This window comes from Lucilia sericata, unplaced genomic scaffold (genome assembly GCF_015586225.1).
Source record: "Lucilia sericata isolate MDLA Ls3-8-SP2 unplaced genomic scaffold, ASM1558622v1 Contig000803F_arrow, whole genome shotgun sequence".
Taxonomy (NCBI): domain Eukaryota; kingdom Metazoa; phylum Arthropoda; class Insecta; order Diptera; family Calliphoridae; genus Lucilia; species Lucilia sericata.
Window position 1 is genome coordinate 125,818 of NW_023994795.1, and position 15,630 is coordinate 141,447.

The 15,630-nt window shown below is 35.8% G+C and overlaps 1 protein-coding gene across 1 annotated transcript in view; it reads right to left on the minus strand.

Annotated features, from left to right (window-relative positions):
- Positions 1-15,311, minus strand: part of LOC119608183 (general transcriptional corepressor trfA-like) — a 112,410-nt gene extending 97,099 nt beyond the window's left edge. Inside the window, exon 1 of the mRNA XM_037962499.1 lies at positions 14,186-15,311. Coding sequence (XP_037818427.1) covers positions 14,186-15,112 — 927 coding nt within the window. The 5' untranslated portion in view covers positions 15,113-15,311. The remainder of the gene's footprint in view (positions 1-14,185) is intronic.
- Between the last annotated feature and the right edge of the window lie 319 nt (positions 15,312-15,630).

A 15,630-nucleotide genomic window follows, 5' to 3' on the forward strand; every position in this document is an offset into this window, starting at 1 on the left:
TATAGTCTAGTCTAGTCTATAGTCTAGTCTATAGTCTAGTCTATAGTCTAGTCTATAGTCTAGTCTATAGTCTAGTCTATAGTCTAGTCTATAGTCTAGTCTATAGTCTAGTCTATAGTCTAGTCTATAGTCTAGTCTATAGTCTAGTCTATAGTCTAGTCTATAGTCTAGTCTATAGACTAGTCTATAGTCTAGTCTATAGTCTAGTCTATAGTCTAGTCTATAGTCTAGTCTATAGTCTAGTCTATAGTCTAGTCTATAGTCTATTCTATAGTCTAGTCTATAGTCTAGTCTATAGTCTAGTCTATAGTCTAGTCTATAGTCTAGTCTATAGTCTAGTCTATAGTCTAGTCTATAGTCTAGTCTATAGTCTAGTCTATAGTCTAGTCTATAGTCTAGTCTATAGTCTAGTCTATAGTCTAGTCTATAGTCTAGTCTATAGTCTAGTCTATAGTCTAGTCTATAGTCTAGTCTATAGTCTAGTCTATAGTCTAGTCTATAGTCTAGTCTATAGTCTAGTCTATAGTCTAGTCTATAGTCTAGTCTATATCTATAGTCTAGTCTATAGTCTAGTCTATAGTCTAGTCTATAGTCTAGTCTATAGTCTAGTCTATATCTAGTCTATAGTCTAGCTCATAGTCTAGTCTATAGTCTAGTCTATAGTCTAGTCTAGTCTAGTCTATAGTCTAGTCTATAGTCTAGTCTATAGTCTAGTCTATAGTCTAGTCTATAGTCTAGTCTATAGTCTAGTCTATAGTCTAGTCTATAGTCTAGTCTATAGTCTAGTCTATAGTCTAGTCCTATAGTCTAGTCTATAGTCTAGTCTATAGTCTAGTCTATAGTCTAGTCTATAGTCTAGTCTATAGTCTAGTCTATAGTCTAGTCTATAGTCTAGTCTATAGTCTAGTCTATAGTCTAGTCTATAGTCTAGTCTATAGTCTAGTCTATAGTCTAGTCTATAGTCTAGTCTATAGTCTAGTCTATAGTCTAGTCTATAGTCTAGTCTATAGTCTAGTATATAGACTAGTCTATAGTCTAGTCTATAGTCTAGTCTATAGTCTAGTCTATAGTCTAGTCTATAGTCTAGTCTATAGTCTAGTCTATAGTCTAGTCTATAGTCTAGTCTATAGTCTAGTCTAGTCTATAGACTAGTCTATAGTCTAGTCTATAGTCTAGTTTATAGTCTAGTTTATAGTCTAGTTTATAGTCTAGTCTATAGTCTAGTCTATAGACTAGTCTACAGTCTAGTCTATAGTCTAGTTTATAGTCTATAGACTAGGATATAGACTGTAGATTAGATTATAGACTGGGATATAGATTGAACTATAGGCTAGGATATAGTCTAGACTATAGTTTAGGCAATTATCTAGGCGATATGAAAATCTTCCCCTAAATACATAATATACCACAATTTAAAAGTAGCATGCAAATATCATGCTGAAAAATTTGTAGCACTGCTAATATTAACCGACTTACAGAAAAAAAAACAACGAAACAACAAAAAATACGCATTTAAGCAATTTTAACAAACACGTAGCTATTTAGTTTAGTTTAATTTATTTTTATTCGAAAACTAGTTTAAATTTAATAAAAATAAAAGAAAAACATAATAATAATTATTATTACTATAACTATACAAACTACATATTATTATTATCATAATAAAAGAAAAGAAATAGCAGCGAAATTGCAATTAAATATGAATGCAATGTCTTTAATGAAAAATTAAAAAAAAAAAAAAAAAACTTAAAATTAAAATCTCTTTTTAGTTAAAAAAATTATGTTTATAATAATTCGTGCAAATATGTTTGGAAAAAAGACAAGTTATTAACACAAAAGCGCCATTAAATTAAAGGTTTTATTTTCAAAACAACTGAAGTAAATTTGAACAACTAAAGTACAATTTGAATATTAGAGAAGATATTATCTTATTTAAACTAAAAAGAAATTTAAAATGTTTAGAAACATCATTGAAACTAGTAAAATAAATAAAAAGTGTTACACGATCAACGCAACTGTCTAATTTAATTAAGATCTTCTGTTAACAAATTGTCATGAATGGCTATAAATTTTATTTAAATTTTAATTACAAATATGGCAAAGAGAATGTTTCTGTTACAAATGTGTTTATTAGTTTTTTTCTTAATATTTTACAGTTGAAAGATGTTGTTTAAAGAGGTTACAAAACTTTCCAATTCTTAGCCATATTTGGTATTAAGAAATATTGTTGTTTTGAAATACGCCTTTTAATTTTTAATTGTTAAATTTAGTTGTACGCAATAGTATTAGTGTTTTTCTAATTAATTAAAAAAACAAATAACTAAACTAAATAAATGAGATAAATAACATCAAATCCTCGTTGAACTGCCAAATAGAATTACGTATGTCTCGTAGGGTTCTATAAATCGACTTTCGAATAATCGAACAGTCGACTTTTTGTCGAAAAAAGTCGAAAAGTCGAAGTCGACTATTTTGTTCCAAAAAAGTCGATAATTCGACTATCGTCTGTGAAAAAAGTCGAAAAGTCGACTTTGTTAATAAAAGTCGAAAAGTCTAAAAGTCGAAAAAAGTCTAAGAAAGTCGAAAAAAGTCGAAAAAAGTCGAAAAGTTGGAAAAAGCCGAAAAAGTCGGAAAAAGTCGAAGAATCAGAAAAAGTCGTAAACTCGAAATTTGTACAAAAAAGTCAAAAATAGTCGAAAATTTTAAAAAAGTGGAAAAAAAGTCTGTAAAATAGTCGGAAAAACTTGAAAAAAGTAAAAAAATAGTCGAAAGAAGTCGAAAATAGTCCAAAAGTCGAAAAAAATCGAAAAGTCGAATAAAGTCGGAAAAAAATTGAAAAGTCGACTATTTATAAAATACTTATAGTCGAAAAGTCTAAAAGCGGACTTTTAATTAAATGAAAAAAGTCGAAAAATCGACTGTTCATAAAATGCAAAAAGTCGACTTTTAACTAAATGAAAAAAGTCGAAAAGTCGACTTTTCGTTTCAACTATAAAACACTAATGTCTCGTGCTAACATAGCAATTCGCAGTAACTCTAGAGTGAGAAATAGGACAGTGCCGTGAGATCATGGTAAAACCATGTAGGAGAAGAATCTGTTGCATTACAAGTCGAGGGACTTGCGCTTTGAGAATATGTCCGCTTTTAATTCAAGCTCTTACTTTAACATTGCGACATCCAAAGAGGGTCAGTTGGACCTTTTAAATATATTAACTGAAAATATCTAATTTTAAATCAACAGCATAGTCCATTAAGGGAAATTTCCACGACAACCGGTTACAGACAAAATACTGCGACCTGTACCTTGCGCACAAGGGAGAATGGGGACTATACATTTAGTTCAAAGTCGACAAATTAGACTTTCATATGGTATAACAAACTTTACGACACGACATTTCGAAAACCTAATATAATGGAGAAATTCTGAATCCAGATTCAGCTGCAGCGTACCTCAATGCTTCACATATTGTTGGGTTGTGCAATTTTTGCCTTTGATTCTACAAATATCTATATCTCCAGTAATTGAGGAAGAATTGCCACTTGCACTAAGGCATGGAACCATCATATAAAACTTTAAGACTGTCGAAAATGTATACGAAATTACAATCACTAATATTTACGTACACTCTTTCTATAATCTTTTAAGGTCCAGAACTCCAATTCCAATGTTATAAGACCCAAACGCTTTTATTCCCAATTTTAGATCAGAAAAAATCCTCGAAATTTTCGAATGTGAGACTATGGTTACCTTCTAACGGCGAAACTAAATCAAAAGAACTACTTTGTTGGTAAGCTAATAACAGAACTGTGGTAGTCTCTTGCTCTATAATGCCGACAAATATCAAATATAATTTTAACCGATTCGACTTCTGTGGTGAAATGGTGTGGATTCCTTGAGTAAAACATCGTCTTAGAAACATTGCTTGATAAGAACGCAAGTAAAATACGAAGCGGCACTCTAAGCAGCGCAGATTTATCTGTAAATAAATTGACCGAAGTTGGTTACAGGTCACGGTGTCATATTTTTCACATTAAACGGTTATGCACAAGTACCAGACGTGAGCGAACGCGATGCCGGAAACACAATTGGTCGGGAAGAGTGAGATTTTGATTACACATTTGTCAACCAAACCGACCATTATTATTAATCCCTTTATAGGATTTTTATAACAACTTGAACCTTGCAGTATATAGCATTACCACGCGGTCAGTGTTGCCAACTTTTTATTTCCACTTACAACATCAGCCTGAACTAAAAAATTTACTTTATTGAACATAATTTACACATTTTTTAAATAAACTCAAAGTGTTTTTATTTTAATGTTTTACATTGCGTAGGATTTTTATTATTTACTTTTTTTTTTGTTAGTTTACGTCTTAATATTTGTGTTTTTTTAACTTTATAAAATTTAACACACTTGTATGGTACATACTTGTGTCAGAGAAAGCCTTTTAGCCATATTTTTAATTTTACCACTTCAACAACAAATTGTTTTAAATTGTTATAGTTTTTATTTGCAACATTATAAAGTTTATATTTATGAGCAAAATATATAATTTTTTATAAGTTTTGTGTGCGTAACTTTTTTTAAATTCCATTTGAAATACGATTTTTTTTTGTAAATTTTTTAAGAGATGCTTACAAAAACGCATACTTCAAGTTGCATATTTAACACCCTGTTTCGGTTATTTGCCACACACTTCAATTATTTGTATCTTGTTTATGTTGGACAATATTAACGAAAATATTTAGTTTTGTTAGATAATTATGATGATTTCAATACGTTTGCAGTTTAACTACCAGTTAAACTAGAAACATTGAATTGAAAAATATGTTTATGACTCTGGTTGTAATAATGGTGATGGTAATCCGTGTTTATATAATAGAGTTAATCCTATGATTTATTTTTGGTAATATATTATTTTTAGGGTTTAACTGTTTTGGACGTAGTAAGGATTAGCAATGGAGTAATGTCATATAAAAGTTTCAAGGCAAAAAATCTGTAATGTTGTTTTTACGGGTGAGGGGGAGGGAGGAAAGGAGGCAAGGAAAACCGGGGGAACACAGAGGGCAACGGCAGACGCGGGAAGGGGAGGGGGGGAGAAAGAGGGGGGGGGCGCGGGAAACGAGGGGCCAAGAACGGCCAGAGCGAAGGGAGAGGGAGAGGAGAGAGGGAGGCAGCGAGCGATCGAGCGAGGAGCGAGCGAGCGAGCGAGCGAGCAGCGAGCGAGGCGAGCGAGCGAGCGCGAGCGAGCGAGCGAGCGAGCGAGCGACGAGGCGAGCGAGCGAGCGAGAGAGCGAGCGAGCGAGCGAGCGAGCGAGCGAGCGAGCGAGCGAGCGAGCGAGCGAGCGAGCGAGCGAGCGAGCGAGCGAGCGAGCGAGCGAGCGAGCGAGCGAGCGCGAGCGAGCGAGCGAGGAGCGAGCGAGCGAGCGAGCGAGCGAGCGAGCGAGCGAGCGAGCGAGCGAGCGAGCGAGCGAGCGAGCGAGCGAGCGAGCGAGAGAGCGAGAGCGAGCGAGCGAGCGAGCGAGCGAGCGAGCGAGCGAGCGAGCGAGCGAGCGAGAGAGCGAGCGAGCGAGCGAGCGAGCGAGCGAGCGAGCGAGCGAGCGCGAGCGAGCGAGCGAGCGAGCGAGCGAGCGAGCGAGCGAGCGAGCGAGCGAGCGAGCGAGCGAGCGAGCAGCGAGCGAGCGAGCGAGCGAGCGAGCGAGCGAGCGAGGCGAGCGAGCGAGCGAGCGAGCGAGCGAGCGAGCGAGAGCGAGCGAGCGAGCGAGCGAGCGAGCGAGCGAGCGAGCGAGCGAGCGAGCGAGCGAGCGAGCGAGCGAGCGAGCGAGCGAGCGAGCGAGCGAGCGAGCGAGCGAGCGAGCGAGCGAGCGAGCGAGCGAGCGAGCGAGAGCGAGCGAGCGAGAGCGAGCGAGCGAGCGAGCGAGCGAGCGAGCGAGGAGCGAGCGAGCGAGCGAGCGAGCGAGCGAGCGAGCGAGCGAGAGAGCGAGCGAGCGAGCGAGCGAGCGAGCGAGCGAGCGAGCGAGCGAGCGAGAGAGCGAGCGAGCAGCGAGCGAGCGAGCGAGCGAGCGAGCGAGCGAGCGAGCGAGCGAGCGAGCGAGCGAGCGAGGAGCGAGCGAGCGAGCGAGCGAGCGAGCGAGCGAGCGAGCGAGCGAGCGAGCGAGCGAGCGAGCGAGCGAGCGAGCGAGCGAGCGAGCGAGCGAGCGAGCGAGCGAGCGAGCGAGCGAGCGAGCGAGCGAGCGAAGCGAGCGAGCAGGAGCGAGCGAGCGAGCGAGCGAGCAGCGAGCGAGGCGAGCGAGCGAGCGAGCGAGCGAGCGAGCGAGCGAGCGAGCGAGCGAGCGAGCGAGCGAGCGAGCGAGCGAGCGAGCGAGCGAGCGAGCGAGCGAGCGAGCGAGCGAGGAGCGAGCGAGCGAGCGAGCGAGCGAGCGAGCGAGCGAGCGAGCGAGCGAGCGAGCGAGCGAGCGAGCGAGCGAGCGAGCGAGCGAGCGAGCGAGCGAGAGAGCGAGCGAGCGAGCGAGCGAGCGAGCGAGCGAGAGCGAGCGAGCGAGCGAGCGAGCGAGCGAGCGAGCGAGGAGCGAGCGGAGCGAGCGAGCGAGCGAGCGAGCGAGCGAGCGAGAGAGCGAGCGAGCGAGAGAGCGAGCGAGCGAGCGAGCGAGCGAGCGAGCGAGCGAGCGAGCGAGCGAGCGAGCGAGCGAGCGAGCGAGCGAGCGAGCGAGCGAGCGAGCGCGAGCGAGCGAGCGAGCGAGCGAGCGAGCGAGCGAGCGAGCGAGCGAGCGAGCGAGCGAGGAGCGAGCGAGCGAGCGAGCGAGCGAGCGAGCGAGCGAGCGAGCGAGCGAGCGAGCGAGCGAGCGAGCGAGCAGCGAGCGAGCGAGCGAGCGAGCGAGAGCGATCTATCTATCTATCTATATATATATATCGATCTATCTATCTATTATCTATTTATCATCTATCTATTATCTATCTATCTATCTATCTATCACAATGCTTTCGGTGTATTGCACTTCTGAAAATTTTCGTATATAGCCTATTTTGAAAATAAGCTCTCGATACATTAATCGAAAGAAAAGTTTTGATAGTGCTTTCAACATATCCACACTCCCACATTTTAGAGAGATTTTTTGAAAGTCTCAGACATAAGCATAAAAATGTCATTAGTAAATCAGTAAAACAAAATAAATTTATTCTGAAATATTCTTTTCAGATACATCTTCATTAAAACATAATTTTTAATTTATATGTTAAAAACTTTAATATGATGGAAGTATTGCCAAAAAATTCGAAAAAAACCATTCGTTTATTGTGTTTATTTAAAATTTTATTGGATTTTTATGATTTGTTTTTTTCTCTGAAATTCAAATTTCCATTATTTTAATTATTTTAGATCTTTTGTTATTAAAAGTGTTTGTTTTTATCATGCAAACCAACTTTGGATGGTGCAAAATATTTATTACTTTTTTATTTCTAAATTATATAAGAAAAGGTATAAAAAAGCAGTTTACATTTTTGGTAATAAATATTTAAAAATTAAAAGAAATTAGATGAGAAATTTCGATAAACAATTGTGAAAGTTTAAAAAAGAAAGACTTTTTATGAGTTTAAAGAAAAAATATGGACATAAGTGTTCTTTAAATTAAACATACTTTTCTATATCATTGATAAAAAATGTTAAAAATATTTGAAATTAAATCATTGCTGATAAGTTGAAATTATCATTCCTAGTAATGCAACTGGTAAACATTCATGTTCAAGATCACATGATTTTTGTTTTTACAATCAATGCTAAAAATGGAGGGGAGTAAACTAATCAAGGCTGCTTACATTCCATTAACATAAACTCCATATAAGAGAATATGTTCTTGAATAAACAAAACGAAAAATCTGTTAATGATCTTAACTTTCTCAAGATCACTGATCATCGCACAGCAAACAATATGGTCGTTGTTGTTGTAATTAACTTAATTTTCTCAAGAAAACTGGCCCAAACAATAACAACAGCAACAACAACAACTTGCAACCGGTCAAGGTCATATCGTTGAAACAACATGCATTTATGTTTAAACTAAAAACTGAAACGCACTAAAAATGTGCTGCTGATCGACGAGTACATATTTAGAAAATAAGTGAACAATATCAACAAAAAAAAAACTGATTTCACTTAAAATGGAAATTATAAAAATAATAACAACTACAACATACTTATAGTTATAATATTGACGTCGTCGTTATTGTTATTGTTGATGATGATGATGTTTATGTTGTAGATCATTTTGTTTGATAAAAAAAAAGATCTCACTAGAAAGAAAAAAATGGTAATAACAACATTGCGTTCATTTATCGTTCATGCAGCAACAACATACAACACATTGCAAGTATGAAGGCCAATTCTTAAAACAACCAATATTTATGATATTTTATGCGAGTGATGTGTGAGAAATTAGGTTTTAATTAAATTCTAGGTTAAATACTTATGCATGATAAAAGTGATTGGACTAATAAGACGCATCGGCTACTTGTTATAAGTTATAACTAAAAGTATGTCAATGTTAGTATTTCAATGAAACAATATTCTCAGTTGAAACATTTCAATTAGTGAGACCATTAATTAAAATTTTGACCGTTATTTGTATATAGATAGAATTTTTATAGTTCAGGTTACATGTTCCACTTTTTTGCTGCAATACCACTCAAACGATGCGTATTAGTGTACTAAATACGAGATCTCAACCAGCGATAGCAAATCTTGATCTCAGTACAATATGTTAAAAACAAATTCCGTAATGTTGAGCTTATCGTGGGAAAAAAATTTAAAATTTTTTTAGAGTATTTCTGGTCCGCAAAGCGACTTTTAGTGCATTATAAACTCTAAAGTAATCGAAATTTTTAAATGGACCAAACTATAAGTATAAGCTAAAAACAAGTAAGAAATTATAGTCGGGCGAGGCCGACCATATAATACCCTACACCTGTTACAAAAATAAAATGTGATTTAGTTTTCATAATAAAGCATTTAAGTTGAATTGTACCTTGTCTCAGATATACTTAAGCCATTTATTATTGAATAAAATTGTGGACATTTAAGTCAAATTTTGAAGGGGGCTTTGTATAAGGGCTTTGGTCAAATGAGACCCTATAATTATAAAATTCATGAGAGTCATCAAGGCTAGTATAAAACTTGGTTTTGCAGCTTTTTGTTGAGATACGATTATATTAAACATAATTATGAACTTGAAAGCGCTATTCGTCGGGTTCAGTTGTATAGGGGCTAGGTGAAGTAATGGATCGATGTTAACCATTTTCAATAGGCTTCGTTTCCGGTACCATAGAAGATTATGTGCCAAATTTCATTGAATTATCGTCAAAATTGCGACCTGTAGATTGATTACAAGATTTACAAGCCCTATTCAGGGGTTCAGTTGTATGGGGGCTAGGTGAAATAATGGATCCATTTTTAGTAGGCTTCATCCCTGGGACAATAGAAGATCATGTAGTTTGATTACAAGACCTGTAGTTTGATTACAAGGTTTACATAGAAGGACGGACAGACAGAAGGACGAACGGACAGATGGACATAGCTAAATCGACTCTGAAAATGATTCTAAGCCGATTGGTATTCTAATACGATTGGGTATGTGACCAATATTATTGTGCGTTACAAACATCAGCACAAACACAATATACCCTCCACACTAAAGTGGTGTAGGTTATAATTACAACAACTTTGATAACTATTTAGAAAAAAGCGAAAATATGTATAACGTACATAAACATATTATATTCACAGTCCTTATTGTATCATTGTATCGTCCTATGTTGTAAAAATGTATATCCCAGCAGTTCAACAAACAGCCAATATATCCGAAAAAAAACAGTCATATACACTAACGTCTAAGCTCATAGTCACGAACGTAAATGAGAGTGAAGGCAGTCGTCACATTCTAAGCGAAAGTGGATACAGTCGTCACTTTATAGTTCCCAAGTAATCTAGATTTCCTATGTTTGTATATAAGGTATGTTTGGTATTGACTCGTCTAGCCCCCGCTCATGATTGTCCATATATACCCTCTTTCAGAAAATCAATTACACAGTGGTCCTATTAAAGGCCGTATTCCGAAGATCATCCCAGATGTTTATATTAATATTGATATATATAATAATATCGATAAAATCCGTCACCTTTACAAAAGTATAGATACATAAACCCCTACATTTATCCATATATAGGACCGACTTCCCAAAATCACGTAGATATACATACATATAAGATAACACTCTTACTCTTAACTAGTTATCAATTGATAAATAGTGACATGGCTACTTAAAATATGATTAATACTACATATTATGTATATATATATTTTTCTCTCAATTTCTTTAACCGTCTAGACAGACGAATATTGATTTAAACTGTTTATGTAATTTTTTTCCAATATTTATTTGCAATATGTTTTCGGTGTAAAGTAAATACACATATTAAAGATCGTTGTTTTGTCGAATTTTATCTAGGCAAAATTTATGCTTCGAGAAGAATAGTAATTTTATTAAACAAATTATAAATAAGTTCATATAAATAACACAGGCCAACAAATTTTTAATTCAGAGAAACCAAAATATAATATTGTAAAGAAGTCCGAATGTGGATACAGAATTTCTCAATCTAATTTTTTTGAGATATCGTGTTCAAAAAGTCTGAATGAAACCCCCTTTTAGGCCATATTTAAGACTATATAACACAGCGATGATACCTTTATTTATGAAATCTGTTGTATCATCCAAAAGTCAAATGTGTCCACTTTAAAACAAATATTTAACGTCTTGTCATTCTTCTTTCTCTTCAAAGGCTATATTTTGATTCAGAGCAGTTCGTTTCTTAATAAATATAATTTGGTCTCTGGGACCCAGAGACCAGAGTCAGGGTTTTTTACAATTTTGTTCACATGTGCAATTAAGGATGTACTTTTAAAATTAAGCTCAAAATCTAAATCTGGAATTTCACAATCCAAGGTTTTCGAGATACCGTGTTCAAAAAGTCTGAATAAAACCCTATTTTAGGCCATATTTGGGACTTTATTAAATGATAACTATATTAAAAATTTCTGAAATATAAATGGAAAATCTGATATACAATTGGACCTGTTGTAGTTCTGAATCAACTTTTTGGAAAATTTTTTTAAAAATTTAAAATCATTAGAAACAAGAAACTATCTGCCGGTTTCTCTAAATGCGAAAGAACATTTTCATTCTTACAAATATATTGAAAACAACAAATAAATAAGAATGAAAATTGTTTCGATATTGTGAAACAGCCAGTATGTATATTCGGTCTTTGCCGAACATACGATACCCAACACTAGTTGTGTTTATTTATACCCTACACCACTATATTGGTCCTACACCCAACTCAAAGTATATCAATTGTCTCAGAATCACTTTCTGAGTCGATTAGGCTACATATATCCGTCCATTTGTTTGCCCGCAAATTTCTAGATAATTTTATGAAATTTGACACATACTCCTCCAGGCGCAGTGTTATAAAGCCATATGACCTTATTTCTCAATGGAATGAGAAATGTAACCATATGGCTTTATTGCTTACACCCAAGTGCAATATCACCATAAACTAAAAGTAACCAAAGTGGAAATAACGCCATAACAGTGCAATAGTTACGGTTGCAAATTGCCAAAAGAATCAGTTGCCAATAATTCCTCAAAATTCAAAAATGAAATAAATCCCTAAAAATATTTTTGGGAAGTTATTTCATTATATTACTTTTATATCACGAAATAAAAAAAATATATGTTTGATAGACGGCCTTCGGCCGGGCGCCAGGGTTTTCTCCTCTGAGATATATTGGACACCGGCTTCGCTAAAAATACACTTTCCGTGTAACAAGAGCGTTCGACCTTAGGCCGGCTATTTAGGAAATCTTTACTAAGCGAAGCCGGTGTTGGACATATCATAGAGAAGAAAGTCCTTGCGCCCGGCCGTAGGCCGGCTATTTAGGAAATCTTTACTAAGCGAAGCCGGTGTTGGACATATTATAGAGTTGTAAATCCTTGCGTCCGGCCGAAGGCCGGCTATTTAGGAAATCTTTACTAAGCGAAGCCGGTGTTGGACATACCATAGAGAAGAAAGTCCTTGCGCCCGGCCGTAGGCCGGCTATTTAGGAAATCTTTACTAAGCGAAGCCGGTGTTGGACATATTATAGAGTTGTAAATCCTTGCGTCCGGCCGTAGGCCGGCTATTTAAGAAATATTTATTAAGCGAAGCCGTTGTTGGACATACCATAGAGAAGAAAGGCTTTGCGCCCGGCCATAGGCCGGCTATTTAGAAAATTTTTATTAAGCGATTAAACTGAAATGTATTAAACTTTGGAGCCCCACTCGATGCGCGACCTAGTTTATTTTAAAAATGTCACTATATAAAGTATTCCGTATTCGTTATATAAAGTATTCCGGAACAGAATTTTTTTAGTTAATCATGTTTGGATAAATTTGAATTATGAAAAAAATTAAATGAGCAATAACACCATAATGGTTTTATTTCATTCCTTACATGGAAATAAAGTCATATGGCCTTATTTCTCAATGAAATGAGAAATATAACCATATGGCTTTATTACCTATGGCTTTATAACACGGCGCCACTCCTCCATTGCCCCAAAAAACGTAAATGATTGAAAACGGTCCATTATTTCACTTAGGCCCTATAAAACCACAGTCCTGAATATGGCTTTTGAATTCATAATAATGTTAAATGTTCTAGTATCACCACAAAACCAGAAAAACTTAGATTCATATAAGTCTAACTGATACTGCTGATTATCGTAATGATCGGACCTAAATTTGACCCTAGCCCACATACAATGTCCACTTCAGAAAATTACTTGAAGGTCAATAATTTACTTATAAACCCAAGTATTATGATGAATTTCTGTATACATAACTTTAATGTAAACGTATAACACATTTCCAAAATTTATGGGGATGGGCCCATATTTACCATTGACCCATACAGTCCTTTTTTCAAAAAATCACAAATTGTTAATGTATTTCAGAATTAAGGTAAAAAACAACTTTATGCTTTATGATCTGGTGTAGGGTATAGGGGCCACACCCGAACATACATTCTTACTTGTTCTGAAATGTGATTTTTTATATTAAGCAATTTCTTTGATGAAAATCTGATTATTCGGAAGAGCTTTTATATTGGGGATATATAGTCAAATTAGGTCCGATCTTTCGAAAATTTATTTATTCCCAATTTCATTGCGATAGTAGAGTTTGTAAGTTAATTATGGGTTTTTTGAGGAGTACAAGGGGCTAGGATCAAATTACGACCGATCATTAGAAAAATCGGTAGCTTTATTTAAGCTTATATAAAACTTAGTTGTGCCACTTTTTAGAGATGCTATTATATATAACAAAATTATAAGTTTCAAAACCCAATTCCGAAGGCGGGTTTGTATATACATACAAATGCTAGAAGAAATAATGGACCGATTTATAACATTTTCAAAATGCCATAGATCATATTCCCAATTTCATTTACATAACTTTAAAATTGCAATCGTCAGCAGGTATGGGGGTAATGATTACGCAAAGTAATTCATTACATGGTCAATTACAATTACTTGTAATTGAACATTTTCCAACTACAATTACTTGTAATGTGTAATTACCAATAACAAATTGCAATTACCTGTAATTGTAATTGAAGTTTCCAATTAAAATTGCTTGTAATTGAAATTTACGTATAACTAATTACAAATTAGTTGTAATTATATGGAACAAAATTCAAAATTACAATTAATTGTAATTGGAAATTCTACAATTACAAGTAATTGTAATTGACAAAACTTCAATTACAAGTAATTGTAATTGGTAAAGCTTCAATTATCATTACTTCAAATGTAATTGAAAATGTAGTCATTACCCCCCCAAGTTTGATTATAAGCTTTACAAGGACAGACGGACAGATGGACGGACAGAGCAAAATCAAAAGTTATAAAACACCAATTTTCTCTTAAAGACTTATAAAACGACCCACCTTTAATTATACATAAAAAAAGTATTTAATTAAAAAACTTTTTAATATTATTAAAAGACCAACTTGAGAAGCAAAAGGAGGAACGTAAAGAAATCAAAATCTCAAACTAAGCCTACATTTAAGTAAAAGCATGACTAACCTGTTCCACATTTTTCTGTTGATGCGACCAGACAATATTGTTATTATTATTCCTTCTAAAGTTAGTGTTGTTGCTGTTGTTGTTAACACTGCTACTGTTGTTGTTAATAATTTGAACACCATTGGAATTGGTAAAATGTTGATGATGAGTCTGAGGTTTTTGAGAGGACTGTTTACCAGTCGAAACATGATTATTGTAGTTTTTGTTGTTGTTGTGAAGATTATTGTTATTATTGTTGTTTGTATTGCCATTAGCCGGCATTATAATTGAATTTGTATTAGAATTATTGTTGGCCTGTTTATAGGCCTGTTGTCGTAATTGTGTCAATACAGTTTGTTGCTGTAATTTTTGCTGCTCCTTATTCATTTGACACTCGTTGACACTCAAGTTCTGAGTTAAAGTCAAATTGTGCAGACTAAGAGGGCGTCTGGCTGGCAAAGCAGGAGGCTTTTCCTCATCATCAACATCGTCATCTGCTGCTGCTACTGCAAAAACTTGTTTTTGATCACTGGAACTGCCAGTGTTTGTAATGGTGGCCTCATTCTGTTGGTAAAATGATCCGGCTTGACTTAAACGTCTTTGTGGTAGTGGGGGCACTGCTGCCACAGCTGTTGTTGTCGTTGTCTCTCTTTTTGGCAGACAAGACAATTTTTTGTTGCTGCTATTCAAGTTATTAATAGAACGCATGTCATAATCCAAAGATTTGCATTGATTTCCATTGCTGCTACTGCTGGCATTGGTGAGTGAAAGTGATCGAGCAAAAGAACTTTTGAAAAAGCGACACGGCAAATTGAAGTCAAAATCCGGTGGTGAGGCATTTGAGGGTGATAATGTGTCAACGGCGGCGTTGACCGTATCATCTCTGGCATCCATTTTTGAATTAGACAAATTATTTATAAGATTTTGACAATCTTGGTAGGTGGACATAATTAATTAAACACACAAAAACACTACAATAAATTTAAAAATAAATTCCAACACAAAATCGTTAAAAGGTGGACTAAATTAAATTTAGTCAAATCAACAAAATTTTCTTTCCGTTATGACACAAAAAATTTGATTTATTTATTATTATTATTTTTCCTGTTTTGCTTTCAACACTGTTATTGTTGTTTTTTTTTCTCCCTTTTCATAAATTTTTATTATTATTTTTTTTTTTTTTTTTGAAATTTTCTTTATTTTGTTTTATTGTAACTTTATAAAATATCTGGCAACTTGAAAATTTTTAAAACACTTAAAAATTTTTGTTAACATTTTTCTTTATTTCAAATATAAATTTTCTTTTGTGTTATTTTTACGAAATATTAATTTGGTTAATTACTTTAATAAAAACACTTTTTAAAAAAAAATTTTCCAATTTATATAAATTTATCCCTCTTGCACGTCTAAATCACTCGACCGTTATTTAAATACTAAAATCTGCTTAAATAAAGTTCTTTGGCGAA